General features: G+C 38.8%; 1 protein-coding gene across 2 annotated transcripts in view; it reads left to right on the forward strand.

The window, feature by feature from the left end:
• LOC128703054 (homeobox protein aristaless-like) overlaps positions 1-19306 on the forward strand; it is a 29502-nt gene extending 10196 nt beyond the window's left edge. For both annotated transcript variants that reach the window (XM_070103561.1, XM_070103562.1), the window contains exon 4: positions 16875-19306. In XM_070103561.1, the coding sequence (XP_069959662.1) occupies positions 16875-17606 (732 nt within the window). In that variant the 3' untranslated portion in view covers positions 17607-19306. The remainder of the gene's footprint in view (positions 1-16874) is intronic.
• Positions 19307-20000: the final 694 nt, after the last annotated feature.

Genomic DNA, 20000 nt, shown 5'->3' on the forward strand with positions numbered 1-20000 from the left:
GTTGTTTTGAAATGCTATGTGAAACGAAACAGAAGAAATATTTAATCTGTCTTTCTGTTTCTCCTCTTTCTTTATACACGGGATATATACACCGAAAGGTGTATGTCTCTCAGGGTATATATGCTGAGAGGTGTATGTCTCTCAGTGTATATATGCTGAGAGGTGTATGTCTCTCAGTGTATATATGCTGAGAGGTGTATGTCTCTTACTGTATATACACCGAGAGGTGTATGTGTCTCAGTGTATATATGCTGAGAGTTTGATCTCTGTTTTAGGTGTTAAAGTGTTTTCGATTGGTGGCCAAGAAGTGACATGCAGCCTTAATGACCCTCGTGTATTCGATAGATTTTTATCCATAAGTGCCCAAAATATTAACTAAAATCACGTCTCGGAAGTGTGGGTTATTTGTGAGTAGTTCCAGCCATGTCTTGCTCAGTTATTGCTTGATAATTATCCACAAATACCCAAAATATCGAATAAAATCGTGTCTCAGAAATGTATGCTATTTGTGAGTAGTTCCAGCCATCTCTCGCTCAGTTATTGCTTGATAAACATCCACAAATGCCCAGAACATTGGCTAAAGTCTTCACCCAGAAGTACGGATTATTTGTGAGAAGTTCCAGGCACCGTATTATGATTATTCTTCATTGTGAACGACATACCAAGAATGCGGAAGAAAAAAAGTGTCGTTGGAGTGTGTAAATTTGAGGGAATTCGGTGTGTAATCTGGGCTAGGTAGATATTATGTCACTGAGATTATACCAGTGGAAGCCGTTTTTGCTCGAGAGAGTGTGGGAATTGCAACTGTTGGTTCTCTGTGTGGCTTTGAAGTTCCTGCAATTAATTGTTTCAGAGCAAAAATATTGTGGACAATGTTTAGTGCTGGATAGAGCTTAACCATGACTTTATAAAGCTCTTCCCAGAGCGATATAGCGGTATTAACAGAGGTCTGTTCATGAACCAAGGTCTGTCTACCATACTTGTTGTTATAGTTGTCATGACGTACGAGAAAGTTGTACAACATTTGGGAATCTTTATCGATAAAACGTTTCGCCCGCCAGTGGCTTCTTTAGTCCGTTGGGTAAAAGGACTCAAGTACAACTAATGTGACATTTTATTGTAACAACGTTTCGCTCTTCAGGAACCTTATCAAGCCGATACAGAGAAGTACAGTGGAAGATTGAGGAGTCTGAGGTAATCAGTCCCTCAGTCTGTAGGTACTAATTACTGAGTACACCTCATTATCTTCCACCGTTCTTCTCTGCATTGGTCAAATCTTTAAAATCTGGATCGTATAATTCAAAATATTGTATATCTTTATGAGATTTTCGAAACTAGAGACATAAATGCGGCGTTACTTAATCCATATAGCAGACAGGAAACTATAGACGGAGTTTCGGTCATCCTGAAAATCGAGTCATTACTGTGATTTGATAATGGTCTGGGAGGGACAGAAACGAGATGTATTTCGGTCGATGTGCGACCCGTCATCTGTGCTTCAATGTAAACGATTGGAACTTGCAGATACCTGGAGAGAGTCCCGGGGGTGAACGCCATCTCGGCCCGGTCCGTGACTTACAGTAGTAATTGCGGGATACGATGATAATGCACTTAAATTTTCTCTTCAGAGTGGGTTATATGCGAAATACTTCAGCCACAATATTGTGTGGTAACGAATGGGCGTGCGTGACCTCACTAGTGGGCGTGGGTAACCTCATGAGTGGGCGTGGGCGTGGACTTTTCACTGGAGGTATTTCTGAACCACTTCTTGCATTCGTAGGGAGTAATTTCTGTGTGCAGAGTTGGGATTAATCTCCCCAGAATTTCCCTGGTGTTAAAACCTAGATTAACCTGGTTTAACTTAGAGTCACCAACATTTCTAACTAACGTAAAACGTTGGGAAACTGACGTTGGGCCCCACGTACATAATTAATGTATTGAGGGTGGAACATATGACTGTATGATTATAAGGGTAATGTTTCTGCCTGGCAAGAGTCTGACAGTGCCTTGATGTGAGGGAAAGGGCTCTTGATTCAGGAAATTGGAGCTTCTCTCTCTCTTTGGGTCGAACTAGAAGACATTTCACCCATGTGTGTAACCATTCAGATGTGAACATTCAGATGTGAACATTCAGATGTGAACATTCAGATGTGAACATTCAGATGTGAACATTCAGATGTGAACATTCAGATGTGAACATTCAGATGTGAACATTCAGATGTGAACATTCAGATGTGAACATTCAGATGTGAGCATTCAGATGTGAGCATTCAGATGTGAACATTCAGATGTGAACATTCAGATGTGAACATTCAGATGTGAACATTCAGATGTGATCATTCAGATGTGAACATTCAGATGTGAACATTCAGATGTGAACATTCAGATGTGAACATTCAGATGTGAACATTCAGATGTGAACATTCAGATGCGAACATTCAGATGTGAACATTCAGATGTGAACATTCAGATGTGAACATTCAGATGTGAACATTCAGATGCGAACATTCAGATGTGAACATTCAAATGTGAACATTCAGATGTAAACATTCAGATGTGAACATTCAGATGTGAACATTCAGATGTGAACATTCAGATGTGAGCATTCAGATGTGAACATTCAGAAGTGAACATTCAGAAGTGAACATTCAGATGTGAACATTCAGATGTGAACATTCAGAAGTGAACATTCTCAAGTGAACTTTGAGATGTTCACTCGTTATTTATGAACTCTTTCATCGTTTTCAACGTTAATTTTAATGTTTCTTATTAGATTACTAATCCCATTTTAATCTAATCTAAGTTAGGTCAAGTTAGGCTAGGTTAGTATAGGCCAGGTTAAGTTAGTGTTAATTAGGTCGTTGGGTTAGATTATATTAGTTCAAGTTAGGTTAGATTATATTAGGTCAAGTTAGGTTAGATTATATTAGGTCAAGTTAGGTTAGATTATATCTCATTAATAATAATAATAATAATAATAATAATAATAATAATAATAATAATAATAATAATAATAATAATAATAATAATTATAATATTAATAAAAATAAAATACACGTAATAATAATTATAATATTTACTTCAATAATAATTGCAATAAAAAAACAGCAATAATAATATTAATAATAATGATACTTATAATAATAATGCTGATATAACTTATGTTACCTACCCTTCCTTGGATCTAACTTGATTGCCTATCATTTCCCTTGCGGGTTTAAAGCTCCTCCGAAGACATTTTATTGCTACGATGGAGCGGCATGTTTGGAACGTCACCTTGGTATATATCCGATTTATAATCGATATACTAGGAATATGTCACCGATATACCTCGCTGGTATATCGTCTTTGACGTATCGATATATTGCAGAAATTCCTTGTATATACCATTTTTTTATGAATATATGACAGAGGTTTCCTTTGCATATACGCGAATTAGCGTATATGCAAAGGAAATGTCATATATTCGACATTGTTTTAATATATCCCTATATATCCTAAGTATATATCGCGTTGCTGCCCTAATATATTCCCGATTTTTCTTTATATTTATATATCACTGATTTTCTCTATATATATATACTCGATTTAGCCTCGTATATCCCCAATTGTATTTACACATCCTCAAATATACACTACAGTACTGAGGGTGATGCTCTCTTCTGTCTACTGATGAAGACCTCAATATGAGGCCGAAATATATTGCCTTGATTTTATATATTATTTCTTCAGCGAGGTTTTATTTCTATACCGACAATTATTATTATAGTCATGAGGAAGCACTAAACCCATAGGGGGACCACACAATTCGTGAGAAATGGGAGGTAATGAGATTTAAGCCAAGGAAGGAATATATGGCTTCAACTCCTTGGATCTAGAGCTCTTCACTATCATCCAAGCGCCATGCTTGATGGGTCTTCATACAGGTTTATACACGTTAGTACATTTGCGTTAATAATTGTGTATAATAATCGTTAGTATTGTTATTACTACTCTAACGTTAGTTATTAGTTATAGCGTCAGTAGATGCTGTTTTGCGTTTATTAAACAAACTTTACGTTATTAGCGTTAGGGTCTTGTTGTAAATAAACCTGGAACGTTACTTTTGTTTAATAAGATTTATATATAAAACATTAGCCGAAATATTGTTTAACGAGAAGAACTAAACCATGAAAATGACCTATCACAGCATCTGATGAAGAGGACCTCAGTTAGAGGTCGAAATACACACTCCCATTACACAATTTGTTTTTACTACGTCTCTACGTCTCTAATTGGTTTTCTCCTTTTTCTCATCATCGTCTGCGTTTCAAGGCGTCCCCAATCCATTTTCTGTCCTCATGGCTATTTTTTTTTTCATTTTATTTCGTAGGGATATGGACACGTGTATCATATTTTTACGTTGGTGAGGATAGCGTCAAGACTGAGGATCATGCGACGTGTGTGAGAGAAACGCGTTAAGAGGGGTAAATGTTGTCGTTTTGTAGTATATTACATATGTTCACATAACATATGTTGATCTGGCTTGTAATTATGGTCCTCTCAATATGCAAACACTTGCTGACATAACGGAACACACACGCATATATTACTATTACTCACACACATACACACACACACACACACACACACTCACACACAAACATGCACTCACACACACACATACACTCACTCATACACACACACACACACACACTCACACACACACACACATGCACTCACACACACACATGCACTCACACACACACATACACTCACACACACACACACACATACACTCACACACACACACACACACACACACACACACACACACACACACACACACACACACACACACACACATACACACATGATGGGGCTCTTGGAGCAGGGAGAGAGTGAGCCTAGTAGCGACCAGTGAAGAGGCGGAGCCAGGAGCTATGATCCGACCCATGCAGCCATATATAGATGATTACATATAGAAGGTCACACACACACCATATACAAGATGAGGTGAACCATAGAGTAGAAAAAAATGTTAATAATGTGATGAGGAAAAAATCTATGTATGGACGTAAATGGAGGTATATTCCAGAGTATAGTGGTACCCAGCAGCAACAGCCTGGTTGATCAGGCCCTGATCCTAGGCCTGGTCAAGGACTGGGCCGCGAGGGCCTGTTGACCCCCGAAACACAATCCAGGTATACTCCATGTGTACCAACATCTTCACATGGGTGTGAGACATGGGCTTTAAACGTTGCAACAAGTAGGAGGCTGGAGGCAGTCGAGATGTCGTGTCTGAGAGCAATGTGAAGTGTGAAAATTATGCAGAGAAATCGTAACGTAAAAATATACAGATGATGTTGAATTACGAAAGTTATAATTCGGAGGCGGAGGAGAAGTTGTCGACGTTATCTAGGCATTTAGAGAGACTGAAGCAGAATAGGATGACCAGGAAGATTGGAGGTAGGAGGTGAAGAATGTTTATATTTTCTAAGCCTCCAGGAAGCATGCGTGAGCATGTTAGAACGGTGTGACCAGAAAGAAGTAGTTTTAATGACTCGACGTGCTGTTGGAGTGTCAGCAAGGTAACATTTATGTATGGATTCAGGGGGGAAGTTGGTTAATCGAAAATGAATTCTGAAAGTGGAGTTACAGTGCCTGTACTCTGGAGGAGTGGGTCACCCTACCGTTGTGCGATATAGCAATATGCAAAACAACCCCTGTGACAAAAATAGTGAATTTCCAAGCGTTTTCGTGATTTATCACATTATTAAGAACCTTGATAATGTGAGAAATCAGGGAAGCGCTAGGCCTTTCCTTTTGCAATCAACACATCATCAGGAGCTTTTAAAATTGCAGAAAAGAGGAGGATGTCCAAGCAAGTACGTTCCCAAAGGACGTCGTAACTGGAGTCGACTCCTGTATCGTATGGTTTGCGATATTTGCGTAATATATATATATAGTATATATATATATATATATATATATATATATATATATATATATATATATATATATATATATATATATATATATATATATATATATATATATATATATATATATATATAATAATAATAATAATAATAATAATAATAATAATTTCATCACAAAGAGTGTCCAGCAACATCTCATCAGCAGTAAATTTAGAAATCAGCCATTAGAAAATAAAGATAAACGACAATATAAAACCAAAAAGAAAATTATTAAAAGTTGTAGAATGATTTATTAATAAAAATTATTGGCTAAGCAGAGAATAGATTACAACTGGCAGGTTGTAGTCGACTCATTTGGTCTATGATTTATATACAATATTTTAGGTAAACATTGGAACCTGAGCTGCATTTCTCTTCCTTGCTTCAATTCTGTTTACACTCGTTTCGGTTTAGAAAGACACGTAAACAAACATTACGACATATTTGTTTGAAAACGTTTCGGTCGTGAGAGTGAGGTTTGCAGTCTTTAGCCCCCCCCCCCTAACGTTTATTCTGTCTGTGGTCTTCTTTGTCCTTCCCCAATCTTCATGACTTTGCACCTGATGGAGTTAAACTCCAGGAGCCAGTTGCTGGACCAGGCTTGCAGCCTATCCAGATCCCTTTGTAGTGCTGCCTGATCCTCATCCGATTGAATTCTCCTCATTCTTTGATCATTTCTATCATACTGATGTTAAACAGACAGTATAGAAGTGATCAAGGTCTGAGGACCGAAACGTTTTCTAATACGTATGTCCAAGTGTTTTCTTACGTGTTTTTCTAAACCAATTTGTCGGTTTCTGTTACCAAGGTTTATTCCACACCCCTTTCCCCAGACACTATATAACCTCTATGGGTTTAGTGCTTCCTTATGACTATAATAATTAAGCATTGCCATAATTATATTGTGATGGATTGGTAAAAGTAATCCAAAGTTCCCCTTCCAGAGTATGGGTTTATCGCAGATATTTTGTGTTCTGCATGGATCCAGCTTCTACATGCCAGGGTTAATATTAATACCATCATTAGGCACATACGTGATTAGACATGACTCGATAACATTCATGTCAATTAGGGACTGCCATTAAAGCAATCTGCTTTTACATCAGTCAATTGGATGATCCAAATCTCTCAAAAGGAGTAAACACGTTCCTCGTCTCGAAGATTCACTGTAATTATGCAGCTTAATTCTCGCCCTAATTCCTCGCATGTCCGCTTCTCATATGACTTTTTTGACTTCGTTGACAATGAACCTGGTACATAACAGCCAACAAGGGAGTTTCCTCAGAATATTTTTAATAGTGTCATTCTTAGAGACACAATTAAGGTTAATTACCCTCATAATCCTCTGTTTATATAATTATATATGTAAAATCCTATGTATATAGTGTTATATGTATATATCGCACACTTATGTGTGTGATTATTCAGGTTTTATTCAGGTTCTATTTTTTATTTTTCGTTTTTTCATTTTTTTTCGTTTTCGTTTTACTTTTTTCAAGGTTTTCTAAACTTGGGGTTATAATTTTCCTAATCACATTTTGATGACATTAAAGTTTGAAGATAATCTAAAATAATATCCTTGTTTAGACCTCAATTTTTTTCTAAAATCTACATTGTTCTCAGAAACGCTGACTAGAAGCAGACTTACTGTATTTTCCGGCATATATGACCAGCTTTATTCCCACAAAAAAGAGGTCTTGGAAAATTAGCCTTTGCCTTAAATGCTCAAGGTCAGGGTCAAGGTAGGCTTGACTCTGACCTTCTTGACCTTGATCTTGACCCGGACCTTCTTGACCCTAAAATTTCGACCCTGACCTTCTTGACCCTAACCTTTTTGACCCTTGCCTTCTTGACCCTGACCTTCTTGACCCTAACCTTTTTGACCCTGACCTTCTTGACCCTGACCTTCTTGACTCTAACCTTCCTGACCCTGACCTTCTTGACCCTGACCTTCCTGACCCTGGCCTTCTTGACTCTGACCTTCCTGACCCTGACCTTCTTGACCCTAACCTTTTTGACCCTGACCTTCTTGACCCTGACCTTCTTGACCCTGACCTTCTTGACCCTGACCTTCCTGACCCTGACCTTCCTGACCCTGGCCTTCTTGACTCTGACTTTCTTGATCCTCACCTTCTTGACTCTGACCTTCCTGACCCTCACCTTCTTGACCCTGACCTTAACCTGACCTTCTTAACTAACATTACGTTACAGCTGCTTGGAAACATTGACTTAAATGTCTTACATGGTAGTGCGCCTTATATGCCGGAAAATTCTGTACATCACCGACTTGTAGTGTTAGAACATTAATGTGCGCATGTGCGCATGTGCACATGTGCGCATGACGGTAGGCGTCTTAGAAATATTTCCCTTGTTAATAAACAAGGTCCAGAAGAAAGGATTAAACTAATATTTACAAAAACTTTAATCCAAAAAACTAAATCCTTTGACCTTGTTGACAAAACTGTGTTTTTTCCCCCTCATTGCAATCAACTCTCATTAAGAGTGTATTTTTATATTGGCTGTGTGTGTGTGTGTGTGTGTGTGTGTGTGTGTGTGTGTGTGTGTGTGTGTGTGTGTGTGTGTGTGTGTGTGTGTTTGGAATTTTAGTCTTTGCATTTTGGTCTGTAATTCAATTACTTTCTTCATGCTCTATTTTTTCAGTTCTCTTTTCATTTTTCAACATTTGACTTCTTTAAGTACTTTCAAATTCTCATATTTCCATCTTTCATTATGTAAATCTAATATATGTAAATATATATATATTATATATATATATATATATATATATATATATATATATATATATATATATATATATATATATATATATATATATATATATATATATATATATATATATATAACATAACCACAGTAAAAAATTAGTGAAATTTCAAACTCTTTCGTGATTCCACACATTATCCAGGCTGTTTATTGTAATAAATAGATAGATAGATAGATAGATAGAGAAAGAGAGAGAGAGAGAGAGAGAGAGAGAGAGAGAGAGAGAGAGAGAGAGAGAGAGAGAGAGAGAGAGAGAGAGAGAGAGAGAGAGAGAGAGAGAGAGAGAGAGAGAGAGAGAGAAATAAGGGCGGTGTGGTCGGAGAGAGACAGGAAGGGCCTTCGCTCGTCAACGACCCTAACCACTGTGCATCTCTCCAATTTAACAAGAGCCGTCTACCAATTACCAACTAACAACTAGCTTTATCAAGGCCCATTTGCCTCTATTAAAGCCTGACGAGCTTACGGCTTACTTAATTGCTCATTCTGACTTTTGATGATAGAGTAATCATGACTGCTAATTCCCCGGTGCTACATCCGACAATAGTTGCTACAAAGTGCCTTAAAAAAGTGCTTTTAAATGAGAGAAAGTGATTATAAAGTGGGAGCACATGGTAGAAAGTCATTTTAAAGTGGAAACACATGGTAGAAAGTCATTTTAAAGTGGAACACATGGTAGAAAGTCATTTTAAAGTGGGAACACATGGTAGAAAGCCATTTTAAAGTGGGAACACATGGTAGAAAGTCATTTTAAAGTGGGACACATGGTAGAAAGTCATTTTAAAGTGGGAGCACATGGTAGAAAGCCATTTTAAAGTGGAAGCACATGGTAGAAAGCCATTTTAAAGTGGGAACACATTGTAGAAAGTAATTTAAAAGTGGGAACACATGGTAGAAAGTCATTTTAAAGTGGGAGCACATGGTAGAAAGGCATTTTAAAGTGGGAGCACATTGTAGAAAGTAATTTAAAAGTGGGAACACATGGTAGAAAGCCATCCTAAAGTGGAAGCACATGGTAGAAAATCATTTTAAAGTGGGAACACATGGTAGAAAGCCATTTTAAAGTGGAAGCATATAGTAGAAAGCCATTTTAAAGTGGGAACACATGGTAGAAAGTCATTTTAAAGTGGGAACACATGGTAGAAAGCCATTTTAAAGTGGAAGCATATAGTAGAAAGCCATTTTAAAGTGGGAACACATGGTAGAAAGTCATTTTAAAGTGGGAACACATGGTAGAAAGCCATTTTAAAGTGGAAGCATATGGTAGAAAACCATTTTAAATGGGAGCACATTGTAGAAAGTAATTTAAAAGTGGGAACACATGGTACAAAGCCATTTTAAAGTGGGAACATATGGTAGAAAGCCATTTTAAAGTGGGAGCACATGGTAGAAAGTAATTTAAAAGTGGGAACACATGGTAGGAAGCCATTTTAAAGTGGGAACACATGGTAGGAAGCCATTTTAAAGTGGGAGCACATGGTAGAAAGTAATTTAAAAGTGGAACACATGGTAGAAAGTAATTTAAAAGTGGGAACACATGGTAGGAAGCCATTTTAAAGTGGGAGCACATGGTAGAAAGTAATTTAAAAGTGGGAACACATGGTAGGAAGCCATTTTAAAGTGCGAGCACGTGGTAGAAAGTAATTTTAAAGTGGGAACACATGGTAGGAAGCCATTTTAAAGTGCGAGCACATGGTACAAATTAAAAAAATTTACTTACTTGTTTCTTAAAAAGAAAAACGTTGTTTGGAAAGCAAATTTTATTTAAAATTACGATAATCAACATGCATATTGTTGTTAATCTTTTTATATGTTAGTTGTCAGGTGCTAAATTCTTCCAGCTGGTGTTAAATCTCAGTTCCATGACGTGTATGGTAGTAAATTGTTAGTTCTTGGTCTGGAAGGAGTTAAATATTCCAGTCATTAATAGCAGTGTTAAAAGTTGGAGTAGTTAGAGTCATGTTAATATCGCGTCTGTAGAGTTATGTTAATATCGCGACTGTAGAGTCGTGTTAATACCGCGACCGTAGAGTCATGTTAATACCGCGACTGTAGAGTCGTGTTAATACCGCGACTGTAGAGTCGTGTTAATACCGCGACCGTAGAGTCATGTTAATATCGCGTCTGTAGAGTTATGTTAATATCGCGACTGTAGAGTCATGTTAATATCGCGTCTGTAGAGTTATGTTAATATCGCGACTGTAGAGTCGTGTTAATACCGCGACCGTAGAGTCATGTTAATGCCGCGACTGTAGAGTCATGTTAATATCGCGTCTGTAGAGTTATGGTAATACCGCGACTGTAGAGTCGTGTTAATACCGCGACCGTAGAGTCATATTAATGCCGCGACTGTAGAGTCATGTTAATACCGCGACTGTAGAGTCGTGTTAATACCGCGACTGTACAGTCGTGTTAATACCGCGACTGCAGAGTCGTGTTAATACCGCGACTGTAGAGTCATGTTAATACCGCAACTGTAGAGCCATGTTAATATCGCGACTGTAGAGTCATGTTAATGCCGCGACTGTAGAGTCATGTTAATACCGCGACTGTAGAGTCATGTTAATGCCGCGACTGTAGAGTCATGTTATTACCGCGACTGTAGAGTCATGTTAATACCGCGACTGTAGAGTCATGTTAATGCCGCGACTGTAGTCATGTTAATATCGCGACTGTAGAGTCATGTTAATATCGCGTCTGTAGAGTCATGTTAATATCGCGATTGTAGAGTCATGTTAATACCGCGACTGAAGAGTCATGTTAATACCGCGACTGTAGAGTCACGTTTATACCGCGACTGTAAAATTTGGAAAAATAAACGTTTCGCCCACATAGAGGGCTTTATCAAGTGACTTGTTTGTGACTGATAAAGACCACTGTGTGGGCGAAACGTTGTCAATAAAAGATCACATTATTCTCCTCGTGTGTTTATTTTTCCACTGTGTCGGTATTTTATACAATTTATTACCACTGAAAAACTTGTTGAAAGTTGTTAAATTATGAGTGAAAAGTTGTTAAATTGCGAGAGAAAAGTTGTTAAATTGCGAGTGAAAAGTTGTTAAATTACGAGAGAAAAGTTGTTAAATTAAGAGTAAAAAGTTGTTAAATTACGAGTGAAAAGTTGTTAAATTACGAGTGAAAAGTTGTTAAATTACGAGAGAAAAGTTGTTAAATTGCGAGAGAAAAGTTGTTAAATTACGAGAGAAAAGTTGTTAAATTAAGAGTGAAAAGTTGTTAAATTACGAGTGAAAAGTTGTTAAATTACGAGAGAAAAGTTGTTAAATTACGAGAGAAAAGTTGTTAAATTGCGAGAGAAAAGTTGTTAAATTATGAATGAAAAGTTGTTAAATTACGAGAGAAAAGTTGTTAAATTACGAGAGAAAAGTTGTTAAATTACGAGTGAAAAGTTGTTAAATTACGAATTAAAAGTTGTTAAATTACGAATTAAAAGTTGTTAAATGAGTATTACGCCTCACTACAAGTAAAGAACAATCTGTAATTAATGGCTTATAAAACCGACAAGTTGAAGAAGGAGACACTTATGCAAGTGTTGCATAAGTGCAACACTTGCTACTGAGGTTAATTTAACAGAAGAGAGGGTTAAATATGAGAGAAGGGGTTAACTTCAACACTGGGTTAACTATAAGACAATATGGTGTTAAATATAACTGTCCTAAGGAGTATATTTGACAGAGTATGGTTTTAACCTTAACAGATTACTGTGTTAATTTTAACCCAGAGTTAACTCAAGGAGAGCATGGAGTAAATTATGAGAGTGCAGGGAGTTAATTGGTAGTTAAAAACCTCGGGAATTTTAGCAGCTATAATTTAACATTACCTGACAAAAAAATAACATAGTTGAGTCCACACACACACACACGATTGCGATCTTTCTCTGTATGTATATATATATATATCTATATAAACACTGATCTCTGGCTGAAGGAGACTCGAACCTACGAACCTTAGGACAAGGTACGCAGTGCTTTACCAATCTACCCACACTGGTAAGGCTGATGCATGTAGGGGATGAGATGAAAAGCTGTAAGCCTTCTCCCTGAAAGCTGGCTGCCTTGGATCAAACGTGTAGCTCATGCTACACGCCAAGGTATTGGTCCAGTGTGGGTAGATTGGTAAAGCACTGCGTACCTTGTCCTAAGGTTCGTAGGTTCGAGTCTCCTTCAGCCAGAGATCAGTGTTTGTGTATATTTCGCATGCTCTCGCGAGTTCCTTGCATATATATATATATATATATATATATATATATATATATATATATATATATATATATATATATATATAAGTCCTTTCTAATATTTTCTCTTATATGATTAAAGATATATTTTTTAATTTATGTTAATGTAAAAATTAGTAATTGTGTGCCAAAAGAACCTTAGAAAACTTACCTAACCTTATTATAACAAGCACAATTTAATTTAGCCTAATCCAACTAAATATATTATAGATAAGTTAACAATAATTTAATAATAAACAAACACAATAAGATATATTTTTTTTCGTTAGGTTCAGAATGATTTTTGCGAAATTATTGCAAACACAAATTTTCGCTTGCCTTATTCGGCAAGAAGAGCGTTGCTATTTAAGCCAAAATCGCAAGTTTTACCTATTCGGCACGACATATATATAATTCATAAAGAAGTCTGCTTGAAGCTAATATAAGTCTATATTATTATTATTATTATTATTATTATTATTATTATTATTATTATTATTATTATTATTATTATTATTATTATTATTATTATTACCTATAATGATTTACGTAAGGTATGGTGAGGTTAGGTTAAGTTAATTTAGGTTAGGTTAGGTTAAGTTAGGTTAAGTTAGGTTAGGTTAAGTTAATTTAGGTTAGGTTAGGTTAAGTTAGGTTAAGTTAGGTTAGGTTAAGTTAATTTAGATTAGGTTAGGTTAGGTTAGGTTAAGTTAGGTTAGGTTAAGTTAGGTTAGGTTAAGTTAGACTAGGTTAAGTTAGGTTAGGTTAGGTTAAGTTAGGTTAGGTTAAGTTAGGTTAGGTTAGGTTAGCTTAGGTTAAGTTAGGTTAGATTAAGTGACTTACAGCGTAACATCTAACATGTATTTTCGCACGAATGGAGTTTAGTTTTCCAGTAGTGTTATGGGCCTCGACTCATTATCTTCAAGTGGGTTGGTCACATTCGAAGATTCACACCTGTTCTCTAAACTGTGTATAAAATATGCGCGGATGTTTTTGTGTTTGTGAGGGGACTGTCTTTGTGTGTGCGTGTGTGTGTGGTGTATGTGCGTGCCTGTGTGTGTGGTGTATGTGCATCCACACCACCAACATCAACACCACCAGCATCAACACCACCAGCATCCACACCACCAACATCAACACCACCAGCATCAACACCACCAGCATCAACACCACCAACATCCACACCACCAACATCAACACCACCAGCATCAACACCACCAGCATCAACACCACCAGCATCCACACCACCAGCATCAACACCACCAACATCAACACCACCAGCATCAACACCACCAGCATCCACACCACCAGCATCAACACCACCAACATCCACACCACCAACATCAACACCACCAGCATCAACACCACCAGCATCAACACCACCAGCATCCACACCACCAGCATCAACACCACCAGCATCAACACCACCAGCATCAACACCACCAGCTTCAACACCACCAGCATCAACACCACCAACATCAACACCACCAGCATCAACACCACCAGCATCCACACCACCAGCATCAACACCACCAGCATCAACACCACCAACATCCACACCACCAACATCAACACCACCAGCATCAACACCACCAGCATCAACACCACCAGCATCCACACCACCAGCATCAACACCACCAGCATCAACACCACCAGCATCAACACCACCAGCTTCAACACCACCAGCATCAACACCACCAGCATCAACACCACCAGCATCAACACCACCAACATCACACTACCTTCTACACCACCATCTACATCACCATCCACACCATCACAAGAATCATACCACCTTCTACACCACTATCCACACTACCATCCTCCACTCCATCATCCACTCCATCCTCCATTCCATCCTCCACTTCATCATCCACTCCATCCTCCACTCCATCCTCCACTCTAGTATCCACACCACCATGACCCACACCACGTGCATCCACACCACCAGCATCAAGACACCAGCATCCACACCACCAGCATCAAGACACCAGCATCCACACCACCAGCATCAAGTCACCAGCATCCACACCACCAGCATCAAGTCACCAGCATCCACACCACCAGCATCAAGACACCAGCATCCACACCACCAGCATCAAGATACCAGCATCCACACCACCAGCATCAAGACACCAGCATCCACACCACCAGCATCAAGACACCAGCATCCACACCACCAGCATCAAGACACCAGCATCCACACCACCAGCATCCACACCACCAATATCCACACATCAGTTCAACAGCTTCTGGGTATCGTATTCATCCAGGTCTTCTCACGCAAGAGTCGATAATAACAGAGGGAAAGGAGTAATGATCGATTCTGACATAAAGGATAATTAACTTGTTTAATAAGCCTTCTTTATTCCGTTTATATATATATATATATATATATATATATATATATATATATATATATATAGATATATATATATATATATATATATATATATATATATATATATATATATGTTGTGCCGAATAGGTAAAACTTGCGATTTTGGCTTAAATAGCAACGCTCTTCTTGCCGAATAAGGCAAGCGAAAATTTGTGTATGCAATAATTTCGCAAAAATCATTCTGAACCTTACAAAAAAAATGTATTTCATTGTGTTTGTTTATTATTAAATTATTGTAAACTTGTCTAAAATATATTTAGTTGGATTAGGCTAAATTAAATTGCGTTTGTTATTATAAGGTTAGACAAGTTTTCTAAGGATCTTTTGGTGCAAAATTACTTTTTACATTAACATAAATGAAAGAATATATATCTTTAAACGTATAAAAGAAAATTTTAGAAAGGACTTTGTTTTAAATGAGTTCTTGCTAATTGACCAGTTTTACCTATTCGGCACGACACATATAATGAGCAAATTGATTGTTAGTCTAGTCTGTTTTTCTTCTTGAGTTATATGAGATTTGTATAAGTACAAGTTGACGATTCACATGAAGATTTACTGGAAGTGTCCTGGACTATTATCAACTAGCTATGCTGACCCAGGACGAAACCAGAACATCGTCTAGCTGTTATTTCTATTTTGTGGGTCGTTGTGGAATTGATCCAGGCAGAGTATTGTAACATATAGGCTTCTAGTGTATTACATCGTTGATCTACATTATCAGCATCAAAAAAGATTAAAGTTATTGATTTGTTAAGAGGATTCCTAAGCCGAAATGACTTGTCAGATCGTCCCAAAATGTTGTCCTGTGAGAGGCGTTTCCTGCAGGGCGGCCTCTGACGAAGGAGTGCGAGAGGCCCTGAAGGTGGACGGTTCTTGGTATAATCATCCCCAGTGGACGGGGATAGAAGCAGCTGTATTAGTCTCGCGAGTAACATCACTCAGACAAATAAAGTAGAAAGAAATTAACCTGTCATAGGAAATTAAATTTTCTCCTGATATAGCAGTAATGATGCTAGTAAGTCAGGGCAACCCTTGTCTACACGACTGAAGAATGGTCGACAGACACGCAGGTAGCGAGGTAAGAGAGGAGAGAGAGAGGGAGAGAGAGAGAGGATGAGGGGGCGCGGCACTTAAGTAAGCTCACTGCCTCGTCTGCTGCTTGCTTAGGGCGAGACATCAATTGCACTTTCATGCGGCAGTGTTGTATGTTAGCGGTATCGGGGTGAGTAGTGGGTTTGATCAGCTGAAAGTGAAATAAAATGTTGGAGAAGAGTGCCTGTTGTGACGCTCGTGGCTACTTTCATCAAGGAGTTCCGTGTCATGTCCAGAGTCAATAACTTGCGCGGTGTTATTATGGTCTGGCCCGCTTCAGGACCAGCTGCCCGGGATTATTGATCATAAACAACACAATAATTGATATATGCGTAACGCACCTGATCTATTCCCACACTTTAATTTGAGTCGAGAGTAATATAACTCTGTTTTGTTCCCACAGGTGTGGTTCCAGAACCGACGTGCCAAGTGGCGTAAGCAGGAGAAGGTTGGTCCTTCAACGCATCCCTACGGGGCGTTCCCTCCTTCAGCGCCCCTGCCAATGCAGAATCCAGCCCTCCCGCCCACCATCTCCAGCCCCTTCGCCGCCCTTGGATACCCTCCGCACACGGCAAAGCATCTAGATCCAGCAACAATGTTTCACGGTGGTCGGGTACCCCCGCCAGCAGCCGCCTATCTCCCCCCAACCACTGTGGCAGCTGTTGCAGCCGCCGCTGCTGCCGCTTCAGCTCCCCAGCCTCTGTTACCGCCGGGCACACACTACATGCATCCGTCTTTGGCTGTCCTGCGTGACCTGCAGTACAGGCCTCCTGCACTGGCCCCTCATCTGCTGCCCTACACCCCGTCCTTCACGTCCGTCCTGGCTCAGCTGTCACAACGTTCCAAGCTGGAGACGACACCATACCTGGCCAGCCTGCAGCCTTACCTGCCCTCCCTCGCTGGCCTGCAGTCCCATGCCTCCTCTCTCTCAACCTCAAGCTTGGTTCCTCCTTTACCCTACTCTCCACCTTTGACTGGACCCCAGGGACTGCAGGCTCCTCCCCTAGCCCCCCTTCCCCTGCGACGGGATGATGCTGAGCGCCGCCAGGCTTCCCTCCAGGACCTGAGGCTGAAGGCGCGTGACCAAGAAGTCAAACTCGAGCTGATGCGGAAGGCTGGCGAGATTACTGCGTGAGCAATAAGGTAGTCAAGGATATGGAACCCGAGGTAGTCGGTCATGGTTACATAAGAGAACCTGTGGCAGAGGCCGGTGGCATTGCGCAAGCCTAGACGGTGATCCAGCCAACAGCAAACCTCCTGAAGAGACATCGAAGTGAGATCGATTGTCTGGGTCCTGATGGACACCTGTTTGAACTCAAGATTACCAGCTTCTTTATATGCTGTGGCTGACTGGTGTAGGGAGACAGCAGAGCGAATCTTCATCCTAACGACATTTCGCTCGATGTTAACTTCATGAAATCGGGACGAAACGTTGTCGGAATGGAAATGTGCCGTGTATTCCGTATCTTACTTCCATTTAAGCTCTATGGTAGGGAATTTTTGCAGTCGTTATGATTCCTGGATACTGTACCCCTCAACAGGTTGATGGCTCTTACAGTATTGGATATCCCACCTGACCATGGATGTAACTGAGCATAGAAACAAATGGTTATTGATGATATTGAACAATGGAATAGGTGAAAATAGATGTTACTGAACACTTGGGCATGTGGTCACTAATGTTACTGAACCCATGAACAGGTGGCAACGAATTTTGCCGAATAATCTACTTGGCAATAGTTGCAGACGATGATTGGTCCAGCTGGCCTCATCACACAAGAACACATAATTATGGAAGATAAAAGTTTACGAAGCTGGCCAGAAGAGAAGAAGCTGGCCAGAACTGACAAATCTGGCCAAAACTGATGGTGGACAAAACTAACCAACAGAAAATACTGACACCAAAAAATCGATCAAAATAATAGCATAAAGAATCCTCAGAATATAGAGCCGGAACTCAGGAGAATTGGTGCGCCTCTAGCGTGTATATAGTATAGCCTATGCTCTATATTAGTCTATAAAATCATATTAATGATAAACAGTAACGAAAAGTTGATGAATATGACACACGTGCAGAACCTGAGTCTCTCTGTTGCGAAACGTTCCGCCTGCACATCAGACTTCGTCAGTCGAGATGTGATGTAATTAATTAGAAAACCGATAAGCTGAAGAATGTAAGACACGTGTGCAGTATTTAAGAATCGTTATTTAGGAAACGTGTCGCCAATTAGAAGTTTATTCAGTCCAATAGAGACGAACGGTGAAAGATGAGGATTAGAGTGAGGTAGTCAAAATGAGATAATCAGTCCCTCGGCCTGGAGTCAACGTGTTCAGTCCACCAGTCTTGACTAATGGAGTGAACATATCGACTCCAGGCTGAGGGACTGATTACCTCATTCTCCTCCTTATCTTTCACCGTTCTTCTCTGTACTGGACTGAAAAAAAAAACAGTGACTAGTGAAACGTTTCCTATATAAAGATTCCCAAATCTTACACAAGAAAATCATTCTTCAATTCATCATTTGAATACTATATGGCACTTTCTTTCTCCTCGACTGAAGAGGGTTCTTGCTCAGGCGAAACACATCGGCAATAAACATACCTACGTGTTGTACATGTGTCTTATTCATCATTATTCTATAACATATGATATAATAGAGAATTATACAGCTCTAAAATAAACATTCCGTCCAGAGTCTCGCCTTTTTCAATGGACAATATATTATAACTTTAACCTCTCCACGGGTTATATGTATATAATTTATTTAAAATATTTTTTTTTGCTGTTATTTAATAGAAGCCAAAGTATATTTACTTTCTGTATATGGTACACATGACCAGTTTGAATAAACAAATAAAAAATAAAAAATAAAATTTCTTCTTGTCATTTATTGGTTTTAAATTTAATACGTTTGTCTTTCATTGTGAATTTCAGCTAATAATAATAATAATAATAATAATAATAATAATAATAATAATAATAATAATAATAATAATAATAATAATAATAATCATTATTATTATTATTATTATTATTATTATTATTATTATTATTATTGTATTAAGGTGCATATGTGATGTAACAGGCAACATATTACTGAGTCTAGTATACATATGCGTCACTATACGCCACATGTGTGAGTTTAGAATTACATGTGCATCATCCTATTAGATTTATACATATAAATAAACTCACACACACACACACACACACACACACACACACACACACACACACACACACACACACACACACAGGATCAGGGAATACTTGTCAGGAAGACAGCAGCGAGTCATGGTACGTGGCGAGGTGTCAGAGTGGGCACCTGTGACCAGCGGGGTCCCACAGGGGTCAGTCCTAGGACCAGTGCTGTTTCTGGTATTTGTGAACGACATGACGGAAGGAATAAATTCCGAGGTGTCCCTGTTTGCAGATGATGTGAAGTTGATGAGAAGAATTCATTCGATCAAAGACCAAGCAGAACTACAAAGGGATCTGGACAGGCTGCAGACCTGGTACAGCAACTGG

The sequence above is a fragment of the Cherax quadricarinatus genome, chromosome 86 (assembly GCF_038502225.1).
Source record: "Cherax quadricarinatus isolate ZL_2023a chromosome 86, ASM3850222v1, whole genome shotgun sequence".
Taxonomy (NCBI): Eukaryota; Metazoa; Arthropoda; class Malacostraca; order Decapoda; family Parastacidae; genus Cherax; species Cherax quadricarinatus.